Source organism: Amphiura filiformis, chromosome 7 (genome assembly GCF_039555335.1).
Source record: "Amphiura filiformis chromosome 7, Afil_fr2py, whole genome shotgun sequence".
Lineage (NCBI taxonomy): Eukaryota > Metazoa > Echinodermata > Ophiuroidea > Amphilepidida > Amphiuridae > Amphiura > Amphiura filiformis.
In genome coordinates, this window is record NC_092634.1 from 54948659 (window position 1) to 54966323 (window position 17665).

Consider the following 17665-nt stretch of genomic DNA (forward strand, 5'->3'; position numbering starts at 1 on the left):
TCTGGCTGGTTGTTTGTTTGCTTGCTTATAATATTAAACAATTAAAATGTCAGCATTTTATTGATGTCATACGTATTAGAGAATGCCGTCAGTTAATTTTGCAGTCCGTATAACCTTGAATATGCTATTTGCTAATAGTTTTCCAACCGTACATTTGAATTACTGTTGTAAGAGTTATTAGCCAATCACGGTTCGGTATTTTAATGACGTCATATGCTTTGGAAAATGGCTCTATTGGATTCCGCAGTGCTTAAAACCCCTGATTTGAAAGTTTTATAATAATTCTTACACAGGTATTTGAATAACTGTGAGAGGAATAATTGACCAATCACATATCAGCATATTAATGACGTCATACGCTTTCGAAAATGTCTTCACTGAATTTCGCACCCCTTGAACCCCTATTTTGCTTTTTTCAATTAAAATATTAACATATGTCATTTGAAATACTGTTGTAAAAATAATCGACCAATCACCGTTCAGCATTTTGATGACGTCATACATTTTTGAAAATGCCTCCATTGAATTCTGCAGCCTCAAAAACCCCTGATACAGTCATTTTACCGTGTTTTTATGCGTTTGATTGTCCGTTTATAATTTTGGCACACTTTGAGGCGATTCTGGCCCACTGTGCGACGTTGTGACAACGCGACGCCAAAATTCATTATAAATTTCAGGCAGGCTCTTTCAGGCCTGATAAATTTCAGATACTAATAGGATTTGAGTTGTATAATCAGCATCAGGGTGTAATGGAAACAATTCTAGAGCAACAACGACGTCTCCATGAAGAGAGAGAAAGACTAGTAGGCGGGTTGGTGAAGGAAACTTTACACAAAAAGAGCACGGTAAGCTTAAAAAAGCAAAATTTAACTTTAAGTTTTAAGCTTACTCAGCAGTGTAAGTTTCGGGAAATAAGAAGCGCTAGACCAGGGGCTACTTTGTAAAAAAATTGCCCCTGGTTCACAGGGTTTTACATAGCTTGTTCACGTAGCGGTTCCGTTGTCCCACTGCACTGGCCAACGTAAATTGCCTGGCGATCGGAGTGTTATCGTCAGAGCACCTCGGACTAGGTTTTACTAGTCCGAATAATCGGACCCAGAACAAAATATTAATTTCTGACATGATCGTGTGCCGGACCAGGGACTATGCCCTGGTTTAGGGGGTTTTACAGGGAAGCAGGGTTCACAGTTTGCTTGGTACTTGGTAGTGCTTCCTCTTAAATACTCCAAAAAGAGTTTTAACTGGAGGTTGGAGAGAATTGATGTGAATTGTAGTTCGCAAGGCAAACTTAAAAAAACCGGGCAAAACAGACGTGTCATTTATCGGTATGACATTTTCGTTATTGACGCTGCCCTATTTTAAGTTTGCACAGAAGAGGCATCTCATTTTTAGTGCGTCGATTGTCAGTAAATTGCACATATACTCACTCTAAATTGTTCATCAAACTAATCCTGCGTTCCTTATGAAAAGAACCATATGCTGCATTGTATGTACAATCACCAAAAAAGATGAAAAACGCATCTAAAAAATTTGGTACGTGCAAGCTTACGGGACTAAAATCAAAGTCACAAAACAGCTTATAAACAAAGTGACGTCATCGCTTTTCCACAGAGCCAATGACGTAGCGCTGACATGTACCACGTGACACCTGATCATGTGATATTTCATATTTACGGCACTAAAAGTTGAAGTTGCATTGAAATTGTGTGCTCAGGAAAACTTATTTTTTTCTGGATTCATAATGGAGTATTAATTACAATTTCAGCCATGCACGTTTAGGTAAGAAGTACAACAACCCGTGTAATTAATATTATGACAAACATGCAGATATTTAAGCTTCTGGAGCCTTGTACTGTTTATTAATTGCTCTAATTGAAATTACGTTGCACTCGCTTTCTGCATACACATCAACCCATACCGTACTAGCAGAGCTAAGTACGGTATGGGTTCCTCGTACTATGTGAATTGCAGGGTCGGATTTGAATAAAACTCAAATAACCAGGTCCACTTTTATGCTGGACCCATTCAGATCCCATTTAGTTGAAATTTGTGGGTCCCAAATTGATTTTTGTGGGTCCAAATTGTACTTATGTACGAAACTTCAGAAACACCCGGAAATGTATTTTCAGTACTGGCGCAAACGATAAATATTAAAGTATGCTGAATTCGGCACCCAAAACTTACCAAAGTCGAGTCAAATTACTGGGTAAAAGACGACTTGCCGCGATTAGCCGACTTTCTCATAAAGAACTACAATTAATACTACCTATAACATGCACTACTTTAATCATCTAATTATTTGTTTAATTTTGTTATATTTGCTCGGTTGAAATATTAATATACAACTACCGCATACCGCAAAAACGTGTTTTCGCGATGTCACCAGGAATTGACCCTGTTTTGTTGACATTATTATTGTAACATTATTGTAACATAATATTTGCACAATCCGAAAAAGTCAACCTCTTCCACAGTTCCCCCCATATCGCTGATCAAATATCTGTGCATGAAATAGCGATGAGGTGTGTATCATGTTGCAGCAATTTTTGTAACTGTATGTAATTTATGAATGAAAAGTTGTTAAAAAATGTGCTGTGAGCCGATTGAGCTGGGTTATCGCACAATGACAATCTATGATGATATTTTCTATTTCTTGGATGGGATTTTTTCGGGTCCAAGCACAGCCTGCTGGACCCATTCATGTTACATATAATCTTACTTTTTCCGGGTCCAGTGAGTTCAAAAAGCGTCGTGGACGCGAAAACGCGATAAACTGTGAACCCTGCAGGGAAGGGCTATTTTCAATGAACCAGGGGCTAATTGGCCCCTGGCCTCCACTTATTTCCCAGCCTGGAACCGAGGAATGAATCCAAATTTATATTAATGCTATTGGTTTAGACTGAGTTCTGCAGTCTAATTTACAAGCAAGAGCGTTACTCTCACTGTTTATATTCACTAATGATAAAGTATTTTGACCTTTTTCTTCACAGAATCGAGAACAAATCAATTCAGATCATCGTGCTAGGAAGCTAGTTGATGTAAGTATCTATCATGTGCACAACACACTGCTACTCTACATAGTACAAGTCAGGTAGTTCACTGCTGATTCCAAAGTAAACTGGTTTTAAGAAAGGGCATTTTGTTGCAGAACGTATCTTTTTAAAATTGTATGAGTTTTCATACAACCAAATATTGATTCATCTCTTTGTAAAAATTCATGTACATGAATTCTCTTGAATTAGTAAACAGGGGAGCAGTGCTTTAGAGCCAGGGGGCAGCATATCAATTAGTTAATGGTGCCTAATGTAATTAATGAGTGAAAGAGTGCACAGCATACAGTGTTAGTTAATAATGTAGTGCGGCATGGTTGATCCTCTGTTCGCTAATTCAAGAGAATTCATGTGTAACATGAATTTAACAAAGAGTCAAATCGATACTTGGCTGTCTGCCAAACTCATATCATGTCGTCTGCCACATCAGTGACAAATGTAACAAGCTAGTCAAGTCTTTTATGTTACAGAACTGTAACAGGAGATGCATGTTTTTAATGCCTGCATTTCAATTTGAAAAAGAAATTGCTACTGATGTTTTCCAAGATATGTAGCGCTACATATGTACATGTAGGACATCTCAGTGAATGTATAATCTTATACCGTACATTAATTGATTTTACAATTTGACAGCAACTGCACCATAAAGGACATTGTTTTTGTCTTGGATATTCCTTACTTAAACTGTTTAATTGTTTGCATATTTTCAGAGATATTCACAGTGCACAGGGACACTCAAAGATTTCTATGAGGACAAAGATGGGTATGTACATATTGTGGTTCTTAGGAGATCTTTTGTATTCTTGGGTTTAAGGCGCCCATTACAATATAAACAAATAACTTGCATATATATACGTAATTAATGTGACTATGTTTTTGAGATGCAGACGCTCACTTTAGTACAGAATGTGTGTAACCAAGTACCCCCCCCCCCTGTCTTTGCTGTATAATCCTATAGGAAAATGAAGAGACAGTTTTGAATTTAAGCCCCAGAACACCACATCTTCCAAGGATTTTTGTACATTGTTTGTCAGATCATGGATGTACATGTAGAACGTCATGATCAAATCAAATCTTTGATCAAAGACCATGTTTTAACTGTGTATTCCAATAGAAAAATGAAGAAAATTTGTAATTTGACTTGAGGATCCCACAACTTCAGGGATTTTAGTACATTGTCATTTGTCAAACAGTAGTTTGCCAAATGATAGTTTAGAAGTAGTAGTAGTACTCCATGGTCAAATCTTTGATATTACATATATAATGATAACTACATTTCATGAAATGACTACGTTTTTACTTTAATTTTGCTCACCACTTCATCAATTTTATTTTTTAATTCTTTTTTCAATGAAAACTAAAACTTGAACTAAAAATGCTCTACTCCAAAATGATTTGATTGTGCCTAACATAAATCCAGGCATTTGGGCAACAAACTGAAACACAATCTTTCATATCAGCAATAAGAACAACCTTGTCAATCTCACTCTCAAGTGTACTTTGGATGCAACACATCTAGTCTATGGGTCAAGGGAGATAGTGCTACCAGTCAGGGGGACAAAATCTCATTGTCTGCCACATCATTAACAAGATTATGGTTATGATTATAAGAGGTGCAAATCTAGATTTATGATTATTTCCAATGGAGGGTAGCTAAGCTATCCCTGCCAAGTCTATGTATCTTAATCAAAGTTATTACAGCACTTAAATGTACATTTCGAGACAGTAAAATTTTGTTGCATATATCTTATTGCATACTTTGTCAACAACAAAAAAGTGATCATGCTCTTGAAGTATGGTTTTTTTTGAAGTTTTATTTTTTTTAATCTAAAATAGACGAAAACCAATTTGTTATTTTAATTATGCCTTTTATCAATTCCAGTTTACGTAAAGAAGAGGTGCAAGCTCTGTCTGGTCCAAATGAATTTCAAGAATTCTACACCAGGCTGAAATCAATCAAAGAGTTTCACAGGAGACATCCAAATGAGGTAATAAAGTTTGTGTGTTTAATTATTAGTATATCATACATCATAACATGTATTGTCAGGGAATAAGTGAACCAAGTAAAAATATTGTCAAATATCTGTCAGTTTGCGACTTCAATGAAACACACATTTTTTTTTTCTGTTTGATATTATCTTCTAAGATCATACCACAAGATAACGCCAATAATCGTGTTGTGTGCACACAACTGCACATGCTGCCAAGTTATTTTGGGTAGACTTTCTGCATTTAATGTAGGCCTAAGCCTATACAGTTATTATAGTTTGCCAACAAACTCTTTAAAGCAGGCCCTATCAACTGGCAGCGCGCAATGTAGTACCCTTTACAGTTACACCCAATCAATGTGTCTGAGGCAGTAAAAACTTGAATAATGGGTGAGGCACAACTACCAAAGACATATTATTTAGATGTAAAGAATACAACAAAACAACAACAAAACTGCATAATATTTAAACTGGATAATGATAGAACCTTTATTTCTATTCCAAAATTACCACAAAATCGTGCGGTTTAAAGGAAAATGTAACTTTTTTCCTCAAATATTGAAAGTTGTATACTTCAGGGTGGAGCAAGTTACAGCATGTATTGCGGAAATATTGTATACATGTGTAAACAAGCATGATGCTATGCATAGAATGTGTTATTACGTTGCTTGACCCATTATTGCAGAATAAAGGGCACTCATATGATGTGTTTTAATAAATCACAGTGCACGATTTTGATTAATAATAAGAAAAGTTCTCAATAGATCCTTTTGTATGAACATACATGTTTGTTAACTACTTTTATTTTCAGATTTCTGTTCCTATGTCCATTGAGTTTGAGATGTTATCAGAAGAGCGTGAAAATCCTACAGTAGAAATGCAGAGCCTGGCTGAGTTCACTGATGAGGAGGGATATGGCAAATACTTGGATATGCATGAATGCTATCACAAGTATATCAATCTCAAAAATGTGGAGGTAAAATGAAACAAGGTGCACACACATATGCATCACAAACTCCCCATATGGAATCATTGACTACCCACACATGCACATACACATCCCCACTCACCCCTAAAGACCTGACACTTAGCGTCTATGGAGAGGTATATACTCACAAGGACTAGAAAATTTGATCATATTTCACCTGTCTTACAACGTCTGCATTGGCTACCAATGCGGTATCTTATTCATTGCAAACTTCTTCTTCTCACCTGGAAAGCGCTCCATGACATGGCACCTTCTAATATCAAGACTTATAAAAACTCATCTGTTTAAGATTGCTTAAATGACAATTGACTTCTATGTGACTGTTTGTATAATTGTGTGTTAATTTTTAATTGTTTTAGATAGATGGCGCATAATAAATGCATCATCATCATCATCATTATCATCATCATCATCATCATCATCATCATCATCATCATCATCATCATTATCATCATTATTATCATTATCTACAGCAATAATGATATGATCTCAAGACAATGGGTTAGTTTGATCAAAGATAATTTTGTTTTTATTTTAAATTGATATTTATGTTGTAAAAATAGAAGTATTTGTTAGAAAGTCTGAAATTATTAATCATGAGAACATCTAGTTATTTTGCATTGTCTGCAGATGTGATATTTACACTTGCAAGTCATTTGTAAATAAGGCAAAGAGATGGTTTGTCTGCTGATAGTCTAACAAACATACTGCTTGGCGTTACTGAATAGCCTGCAAGAGTCTGTCCGTAAAACAAATTTCAGTGGATTTGATAAATATTGTTTGGAGACACTCTCATGATTTCTCATCCTCTTCTTCTTTGACTTTGCCTGTTGTTTATCTTGATCTGTTTGTGTCTTGTTTGTCTGTTTCAGAAAGTAGATTATCTAACCTACCTGGCAATATGTGACCACCTTTTTGAAATACCCAAAGACAGGAAGAATGCGGAATACAGAAGGTAAGTGCAAATTTGGTGTTGGTCATTCACCCAGTATAACCTAAACATCATGTAAAAATGAACTGAAAACCTAGAGACAAATTGTCAAATTCTTAACAAGTTTCAAAAGTATTTAGCTAGTTGATGAAACATTCTATGCAGGCTATATTCAAAATAATGCAAATTACAAGGTTTGCCTAATGGGAGAGCATTCGGTCGTTTTCACATGGTGTGATGTGCTCGAAATAAGTCAAGGTATGTGCAAGCTTGTCTAGTAAATTGGCTGCATTATTTGGGACGTATGTTATTCCATTCATTCAAACACATACTGGTAATACAAAATACATGAATTTTAAGTTACAATTATATACATTCAGTGGAATTCCATCTACATTGGTGTAGATGCCTCGAAAGGTGTGTTTTTTTGATGTAAGAGACAAAAGGCAGACACCCTATTTGGGTTTTGAGCAACTATTTTACTGATACAGGCAGCTGTTCAAACATGTATTATTGTTTGTAAGACCAATCTAGCATAGTGTTTTTATGGAGGGTGTCTGCTTTTTGTCTCTTCTGTCCAAAACCAACAAAAAACCCACTAATTTAAAATTTTAAAGGTATGCTTTTAGATGGAATTCTATATATGATACATTAAAAGTATTGAAAGAACAAATGAAAATTAAGCAAAATAAATAATCTATTTTTCAGATATTTGGAGCTATTATTAGACTACCTTCAGGGTTATACCAGGAGATTAAAACCTATGCTAGATGTTCCAGAGGAGATGGGTAAAATACAGAAAGACTTTGAAGGACAGTGGGAAGGAGGAAACTTTCCTGGATGGGCGGTAAGTGATACCATTACTTACTGAAATCAATAATTGTTATGTTACCATGTTGTCATACCGTAAAAACTCGATAGTTAGCACATGTGCTTACTATCGAGCGCTTTTAAAAACATTGTACCAAATTGTACCAAAGTCTGGCGCTTTACCAACTGAGCTAATGGGGTTGAGACACAAATTTGCAGATTTATTTGTTCATATGATATGTAACTATGTGTATCGATGTTTTGCTCAAAAAACCTTTACACTTTTGTGGATGGGGCACTTCATGTTTGCATGTTTTAAAAGTGCTTGATAGTAAGCACATATGCTAACTATCGAGTTTTTATGGTATTGTTTTGCTCTTTACTTCAGCCACAGTGCCTTGGAATAATGGAATCAAGATCATACAGTTGTAATATACATTAATAATATATACTTATCACAATCACAAAGATGGGAACATTATGCTTTTAGCTTCTCGTAAATGTATGATAGGGTTTAAAATCTTGCATTATTTAGATCCATATGATATCATAAACTACTTTCGAGAAATCAACTTTGTAGTGTATTGCCATGCCATGTATGTACAATCAATTTTACTCTTCAAGCATTGTAATATTTATGAAATGGATCATTGAAGTTCAAGCTATATTCTTCTTATGTGGATCATTGTGACACCAATCTGTGATATGTTTTTATTGAAAAATAGCTGAAGTCCATATTCTGAGCCCGACTAACATTACTGTTAAGTTCATATGTGCTGTGTGTTTGTGCTACATGATGTTGATTTCTGGATACACCAAAATACACTTGACACTTGAACATCAAGCGTGTATAGTCCAGAATATCTGCCCTCCACACTTGATGTTTAACCAAAATCATAAAACCTATATTTTAATTATAAACTTTATATTTAAGAAAACTTGTAAACCTTAAACCACTACATTGTACTTTAATCTAAAATCAGAAAAGAGAGGGTATTCTGGAATTATTTTTGTGCAGTTCAGAAAGTCTGTTCAAATAATGGATTAATAGCTTTCTTTCTTTGTATATCGTCACCCACGTAACCATTAACTTGTGGAATACATCAAAAGAGATGAATTCCACAAGATGAAGAATGCGGCTGGAAATTTGATTAATTATGGGTTTATTACTCAGAAAATCAAAATTGCAAATGAGAAACATGTAATAATGACTTAGGCACTTTGGTTATGAGGGTGACGATATGTAGTACCTGAATCAACTACATCATATGAAGATAATGCCATCCACTGATTTCTAGAAAACAGCCATAATATTTAAAGTGCTATACATTTTATCTGACATTGCATCATTTACCTCAGGTGACTACACCTGGGTACTGGGTTGTGTGAGAATAAGAATGCTTTAACTAAAACAGCAGAGGAAAAATTGTCCGAAAAATGTGTATTTCACTGGCTGATAACTCACTTTTCAACTTTATCATACAGAAAGAAGCTACAAGTGCAATGACTCATGCTGGGGCTCATTTAGACCTGTCTGCTTTCTCTTCCTCAGAGGTAAGAGTTCTAAAAATTAATGTGTATTGTTCTGAGTATAATATACAGCGCATCAAAGTAAAAATAATAAAAGAAACAAGCGTGTAAGAGCCTATGAATTTCTGTATTAGGTATGTCTTGTGATCTGAAGTATGCCATGAAGAAAATCAATTTGGTTATTTGAACCCAAAAAGATTACCTAATTTAAATGAACAGATTAGACAACATAAATAATAATAATAACACTAACCTGATTCTATGGTGGTGTGATGACTCTTGATGGAATTCAAGTGTATAACTTTGATGTACAATATTTGAGCTTCTTGTAAGCATTGAGGTGCATCTTACGTTATATAGAAGAATTGCAAACGATCAAATAAAATAAAATTATCAAACCAGCAACACATTGTTATACATTTGACCTTTTTTGTTTGTCTTTCAGGAGTTAGCATCGTTGGGGTTAGATCGTCTGAAATCAGCCCTGATGGCGTTAGGTCTTAAATGTGGTGGTACATTAGAGCAGAGAGCACAGAGATTATTCAGCACCAAAGGCGTACCATTAGACAACTTGGATCCTACATTGTTTGCCAAAAGCAAATCTGGGAATGGTGGGAAAAAGTAAGTACTTTCTTTCGTTCTAATTTCAGTTTGATATATAAGATAAAAACATCACTATTTCAAGGACCTTGTGGAATACTAGTGAATAAAATGGGTTACCCACCTTAATATTTCACAAGATGAATAAGAAAAACTATTGCATCTTTTCCCGATACCAAAATTTGGACGGGGATGCTGCTCCTGATCAGATCATTTTCCTTTGCAGGGCCTTGTGCATCCAAAATAGGTACAATATTGTATATCCTGGTGTGTTACTGTTATATGATAACACTAGCATCTAAAACCATAATTATTAAGATACACAGGCTATCTTGGCTCACTGAATCCCACCGTTGATAAAACTGTCATTAAGATAGTAGATGTTACTCCAAAATTGTATGGAATCACTATAAAACATCATTCTATTTATTTGCAGAGATAATTCAGAAAGACAAAAGGACATTGGATTCTTGGAATCACAGGTGTATTTCTTCTCTGAATTACTTGGGGTAAGTGGCATTGCCAAGACAGATTTAAAAAGAAAAAGAAAAGCGCAGTGATTTATAATAATAATAAAAAATAATAAACGGACACTTTTAAGTAAATATAGCGCATTATTACAAAGAGCCTCAATGCGCTTTACAACAAATTATACAAGCAAAAACATTAAAAGAACCAACACGCTTAAGAACAAAGTCAGAAGGAGAGCAAAACATGGCGAAAAAGACTGAAACTCAAAAGTGATGGTTTTACAAAGCAGGCAAGCAATAACTAGTAAATTACAGTTACAAAACATAATATAGGCAAGCAAATATAGCATGATATAGGAAAGGTTAAATACAAATATATCAAAGCAAAAATATTAGATAAAAACAATTCATTTATATGCGGCAGGAAATAAAAAGAGAGTATGGATGACCGGCATCCACGCTCTCAGCAATAAAAAACATGAAAAACAACATTTTTAATGCAGGCAAAACCTTGACCTAAACAAACATCAAAATCAGAATACATATTATATAAGCATACATTTGAACAAAATATACGCACAGGCACAGTGCCTAGACGTTGATCCACAAGCCTCAGCACACTTTATTAGATTAATGTGAACATTTTGTTACAATGAAACACTAATAATGCAGTCAAGTGAGTTCTTAAGTGAGTTCTTATCTGTTGCTATAACAAGATCTTGTTGCTTGTTTGTTTTGTAATACATATTCTATACCATTTCTATGCAGCATCTTTAAAGCGTGTGTGTACCAGCGCTTTGAGCGAATGTTAGCGATTTGAGGCTACGCCCACTGAAATGCGCACTGACGTCACTGCCACATCAGGGTGAAAAATGTTACAGTCCCATTGCTATTGAGTCTCGGCATAAGGAAACTTACATACTAACAGCATCATTCTGACCTTTGAAATACTTACAGGAGCAACGTCTTGCTACCCGTGAGAATATACAACGTAAGCAAGCCCGTACAGACGCAGAGCGTGAGGATGATGAGGAAGAGCACTTTAGTGATAGCGACAGTGATGATGATGATGATGAAGTCATATACAATCCTAAAAACCTACCATTGGGTTGGGATGGGAAGGTAAGGGAAGGAAGTGTATATCTTAAGAGATATGTTTTCTATTAGCAATATATCATATTGTAGTTGTTCTAAAGAATTGATGTAATGAAGAAAGGAAAAGATGTAAAAACATCGTACATTGAAGCATAAATCGTTGGTTGCATTTGGTACTTGTGTACTTAACTAAGTTTTCTAAAAAAATTGCTGAGGTGGTTATTTGTTTCAGCAAATGAAATGTTATGTTAACAGTTCAACAGATGTGAACACTTGAAGCATTTTAAATTTGAAAATTTCGTTTCATTTCATGGCATAGTTCAGGAATAATATAAATTGAGTTGTAAAATTGAATTAAAAGCAAACAGACAAAGTGAAAAGTGCAAATCAACTTTGATATCTCTGTAATTGACACTGTATTGCATGCAATGAATACTTGATTTATTTTGCTTCTTTCTCCTTTTTCAGCCGATTCCATACTGGTTGTACAAACTGCATGGTCTCAACATAACCTATGCATGTGAAATATGTGGTAACCAGACATACAGGGGACCAAAGGCATTCCAAAGACATTTTGCTGTAAGTTTATAGTTAACCCGCTTTTAAGATATTCAGCAGGTATTCACAAAGGGTAGCAAAATAAGTATAGAAGAAAATGTAAGCATTTGTATGTCCTGGTGGAAGACATGTGTAGATGAGATTGTTCAAAAATCTTCATCAGCACTCTCTGAATTTAGAATAGTTAAACTTGATGGTTTCCAACCATTTGAGATGAACTGACAAATTGAGTCTTATCAAATCCAACAATGGGATTGTAATGCATTATTGGTGTCTCTAGATGTTCACAACAGAGTCATACAGTTATGAAAAGTACTCATGCCCCATCCAAATTGAAAGTGGGGTTGGTTTCTCTCTTGATGATGCCAGTCCAATCCATGTGTTAAACCACTATTGACATCAACATGTTATTCTGAAGTATGCTGTTTTTGCTCTGTGGGAAATGGGTGTTAATTAGAGGTCTTTTTTACAATGATAAAACATTAAAAACATTGTTAGTACCATCTGGCAGTGCTCCACTAACAATAAGGCATTTCTACAAATAAGTACTGTAAACACTGTCGATAACAATGGCCGCACACATGAATATTGTGAAATTGGCGACCGTATGTTCAAAAATTTGGGTACTGTATGGTATTTTGGCAGCATTTATGGAACAGTTTGGTTGAAAAAATGTTGGGGATATTTATTAGAGGAAGGCTTTCGGTATAATGATACTCTTTTTTAATATCGTACCTTTACATTAGTTTAGCTGTTTTTATGACCATTGAATGACATTTCAGGAAACACTCTCCATCATGCTGATGGTATTATGTGAACTAAGCATCCCAATGTACTCTTGATCTGTTGATTTATTACTTTCAATTGTGAGTGGGCATATGATGTTTGAACAGAATGCTTGCTTTACCACACAATTTGCATAATTTGAGAGTAATATATGTACACGTGAAACTATACTACAAGTTTCCAATTACAACAGTTGCATAAGCGACACCAGTGTGCTATGATTATACATATTTACAAGTTAGAGTAGTGACTTGGGAGATGAACACAACGTATGTGCAGCAATAATATTTCATGCATAGTCTGGCTGGGCAGGCATACATTTTGACTTGTCAATATAGGTGAGAATGCAGTTGTGTAATACCCAACCACAAATAACCCCTTGGACACACTGCCCAATTAACAGTCCTTTGACATACAAAACAACTGTTAACCATGTAGATCATTTAATGTGTCACAAAAATGTGCCAGAGATCACCAAGCTGTGAATCTGATCATTAGCAGCAATTATTAATTAGTGAGCAGTTTAGTGGTTTTGCTTATTTCTCTTTCGATGCAGTGGATGGACCAAAATAATATTTTTGATTGTTTTACAGGAATGGCGTCATGCTCATGGTATGCGTTGTCTGGGTATACCAAACACAGCTCATTTTGCCAACGTCACACTCATAGAAGATGCTTTAGCATGTAAGTATGCTTTGTAACATGGCAAATTATACTGGCAGAAAAGAAATTTTAACCTTGTTTAAAAACAATTATACATAATTCTTATTCAATGGGTGCGTCTTGTAAAGAATTCACATAATTTGATTGGTTTTCTGGTGTATAATATCTCACAATAGTTGATAGTGATATTAGTCAAGGCGCGCGCCGCCACGCAACGGCGGCACGCTTGTTGCTCCTCAATGATCGCGCGATAATGCGTTCGCGTAATACACGTGCGAGAACTAAGAACGCGATTCGGCGGCTTAGATGTTCGTAATGGTTTCGTTCATTTAAAACAACAGGGATGTCCTCACAAAAGTAACTTCTTTTTTTTCTCGCAAAAATTACATTAAAACTGAATAAGAATGAGAATAAAAGATAGCATTTTGTATTTTGCCTATCCAATATCGTGTTATAATGGATTGGCTGGCCAATATTTTTATTGTAGTTTGGCCAGCCCATCCATTATGACACGATATTGGATAGGCAAAAGACAAAATCCTATCATTTATTCTCTAAAAGAATAAAAGTTTTGCTTGATAGAAAGGCCAAGTTAACTATCAGAAAAGAAATATATGTGACGCGATCAAGCAAAATCAGTCGGAACTCGGAAATATTGATTTTGAGATATAGCCAAACAAAGGGCACATTTCCTTTTTTTTCCTATTGTTAAGAAACTCTTTATAATTGCTCATATCTTTGGCTAATTTTGCTTGATCGCATCACATATTACCTTGACCATTGTGATGTTTTTGGGTATGTGTCCTTGTTCAAACAGGGCATTTAGAATGTGAAACACAGGGTTAACTGTTGATCTTGCACATCAATTATATTTGACGTTTGCATCATGTGTGGAGTTTGGCCTGTTATATTTGAATAGACCCATAAGTTACTCAGGCTGATGTTACTCAGGCATTCAAAGTTAGTTGCGGGTTGTTCACAATGCCGTCAAGCATTTTGCCTACTGAAACCAATATTATACACAAATATCTGTGAGCACCATGAAATATAGAATATAACCAGCAAGGTGTCCATACACACCTCTTATAATCAATATCTCCTAGGAAATAATGTGGGCACACTCAGGTATACTAAATGGTAATTGCCACCATTGATTCCAATTAAATGTTGATGAAAGCACTTGATTGGGTGAATGGGGAGAAAGAGGAAGGTTTAATGTATTCACATCAAACATAGTTGCACTACTTTCACTGAACTATGGAATAACATTGAAGAGTTCCATCATATTGTCTATATTTTTCTTTGATTAATAAAGAATGTTCAAATAGTTTTGTAACTTAATTTTTTGGAGGAAAAAAACACAAATGGGTTCATAGGATACAATATCTCAGGAATCCTTTCAAGAATGCTCATAAAGTTATGAATTTGTGTCTATTAATTAATTTCTTTCCCTTTCCACAGTATGGGAGAAGTTAAAAACGACCAAAGCAAATGAGAGATGGCAGCCAGACACTGAGGTAAATTTTGACCAACTTCAAAAAATATTTGAAATTTAGGTGAAAACTCCGGCTTTTTATGATTTTTTGGAAAATTAAGCATTTTTTTACCATTTTTGTGCAAATTTTTGGACAAAAAATTCCCCCCCAAAAAACTATTCCTAGATATTTTTATCTAGTTTTTAAAAATTAATGAAATTTTTTAGCCCAAGATGTTTTTTGTTACATTGACCAAAAAAAAATTGGGCCAAAAAACCGTTTTTTGGGATTTTCTCCAAAAATTAGCATTTTGGCTCTAAAAATGTTTGTCTAAAATTGTCAGATGCTAAATATGAGTTTGTTTTAAATAAAACCATGTGATTTGTGCTTGATAATTGTTTTTCTAACATATAAGGCATAATGTTGTGACTTGCCGGATTGTTCCTTAATGAAAATACTAACCAATCACGAGTTAGTCGGTTCACTTCCTCGTTGCGCACACACAGGCGTTCATCACCCGATGCATGCAGACAAGGGCCCATACCGTGCTACTAACCTAGCAAACATAAAACGTTTTACAGAAACGCTTGAATTATATGAACTATGAGATCACCCGTTTTTCGCGGTTCGTAAATGCACAGAGTTTAGAATTGATTTTAAAAGTTTTACATGAAATCTTTTTGACCATTGGAAGATTAAGTTGCTGAAGGCATCAGTGGAGTATACCCGCTCCCGTAGAGAATAAAAGTAACCCGTATAACAGTGATTAAAAAAGACTACTATTAACAGTAACTGAATCTCCTCCCCGTATATAGGACACAGCAAAAGAATCCCACTGTAGGATTATACTGACTGTATGACTTCTTTTTACCCACTTCACTCTTAAATCTGTCGTGTTTGAAAATTTGCTATATCCTTTTAGTCCTATCATTTGCTAGCTGAAACATGTGGAAGTTGAGCAATATATAGACTTGCCAATTGAAGTAAAATAATGGGTACTCCTGGACAACATGGCAACAGCAATGTTTTTGCTTGCTAAACTAAAACTGCCGGTAATGAAAGGGTCAAATTTCATAATTGGGCGAATATGGATATGGGATCAAAACCGATTGGGTGAATATGGATCATAAACCATCTAGGCATCTATAAAACCTTATTGTATTGCTCTCATTATTAGGATTCAGAAAAAGTATGTTTTGACATGGGTACAAAAATACTCTCAAAATTAATCTCAAATTGTCCCGCATGGAAAAACATTTTAACCAAATAATAGTTTGCCATATCTCACGTGTTTCGAAACACGGCAAAAAAATCAAAGCCCATTGAATCATGTTAACCTTGATCTATTTTGTGATGTTAACCAGGTAACAAAACACGAGTATGCATGGCAAACTATTCCTTGTTTTTTTGTTTTTGTTTTTTTCTTCTATTAGGATTTTTAGAGGGATGTCCCCCTTGGAAAAAATAGGGGGGCGTGTACCCCGGTTCTCCAAGCTTCCTCCGCCTATAATTGTAATGCAACATGATTTAGTTGTATATATCAGTGATAATAAATTAATAATCTGTACTATATACATTGTAAAAATTGTCAACACTAAAGAAGAACAAAGATACATAGTATTGCAGCTTTTTAGTGATTTAAAGAGCAGACCAGAAGGAACTGACACAAACCTCAAATTAAGTTATAGGTAGATACTAGTAAGACAATTTTTAACACTTCATAATTATATATCTCTGACTATTGAATGACTTGTCAAAATACAAGCACCTGATCAAATGTACCCGAGTAGTAAATAGGCCTTCCAGGACGTCTTCCAGGTCACGAGGTCAACCAAGGTCAAAGGTCAACCGGAAGCCGCCATTTTGGAAGGTCAACCGTAAATACCGCCATTTTGTAAATTTTCAAAATAAAAAATTCAAAAAAAAAAATTCAAAAAAAATTTATGAATTTTTTTTCTTCAAATTTCAAAGAAAAAAATTTCAAAATAAAAAATTTCTTTTTTTTAAGAGTGACTTTTGACCCGGAAGTAACCTTTGACCCAAAATGATCCTCAGGAAGTGTTTTTGTTCTAGAAACACCGAAATTTTAAAATAAAACTTTTTTGCCCAATTTAAAATGTCATATCGACCGTTTTACGGAATGTATCAGCGTCAAATTCGGTATGCCTCTTTAAGGGTAGGGGGGTCATTAGGACCAACTTTTTTTTTACCCATCTTAAAATATGTAGATGACCTATCTAAACAAGAAAACAACAATGAAATTTTTTTTAAATTTCTAACCCCCCTGTACATACCCTCTGAAAGTTTGAAATTAAGGTTGCCGAATTCGGCAGATTTGCACTGCTTTTAACGCAGGGAATTCAATGACCTACACACTTGTATTGCTATAACATAAGTTATCGCTGATGAAATGTTAATCTTAGTGTCCTCAATTGTTCACATATATGAGCAGTTTGTGGTATTAAATAAGTGTACTTTATTTTATATAGTGGCATAGGGAGGGTGGTGTCAAATATTTTCCACATGTTGGCCTAAAGCAACCTAGCCTACCGTATATGGCGAGTAGTATACACTGCAGTTTTTGAAATCATCATGTTTTACATCATCAGCCTTTGATGTGACATTTCAAATAAAGTTTCAAGGTGAATAAGTGTTTTTTTATAATGCTTCATCAGTCTAGGGGAAAATATCACTTGTTTTTGGCATCTTCAATATTATTTA

General features: G+C 35.0%; 1 protein-coding gene across 1 annotated transcript; it reads left to right on the forward strand.

Annotated features, from left to right (window-relative positions):
• The first annotated feature begins 632 nt into the window (after positions 1 to 632).
• Positions 633 to 15025, forward strand: LOC140157958 (splicing factor 3A subunit 3-like). Its single transcript, XM_072181206.1, has 14 exons — positions 633 to 845; positions 2991 to 3038; positions 3761 to 3813; positions 4933 to 5038; positions 5850 to 6014; positions 6899 to 6981; positions 7666 to 7804; positions 9253 to 9321; positions 9743 to 9918; positions 10334 to 10406; positions 11325 to 11489; positions 11931 to 12041; positions 13400 to 13490; positions 14931 to 15025. Exons 1-14 carry the CDS (start codon positions 750 to 752, stop codon positions 15023 to 15025), a joined length of 1470 nt encoding a protein of 489 aa, XP_072037307.1. The 5' UTR covers positions 633 to 749.
• The last annotated feature ends 2640 nt before the right edge of the window (positions 15026 to 17665 follow it).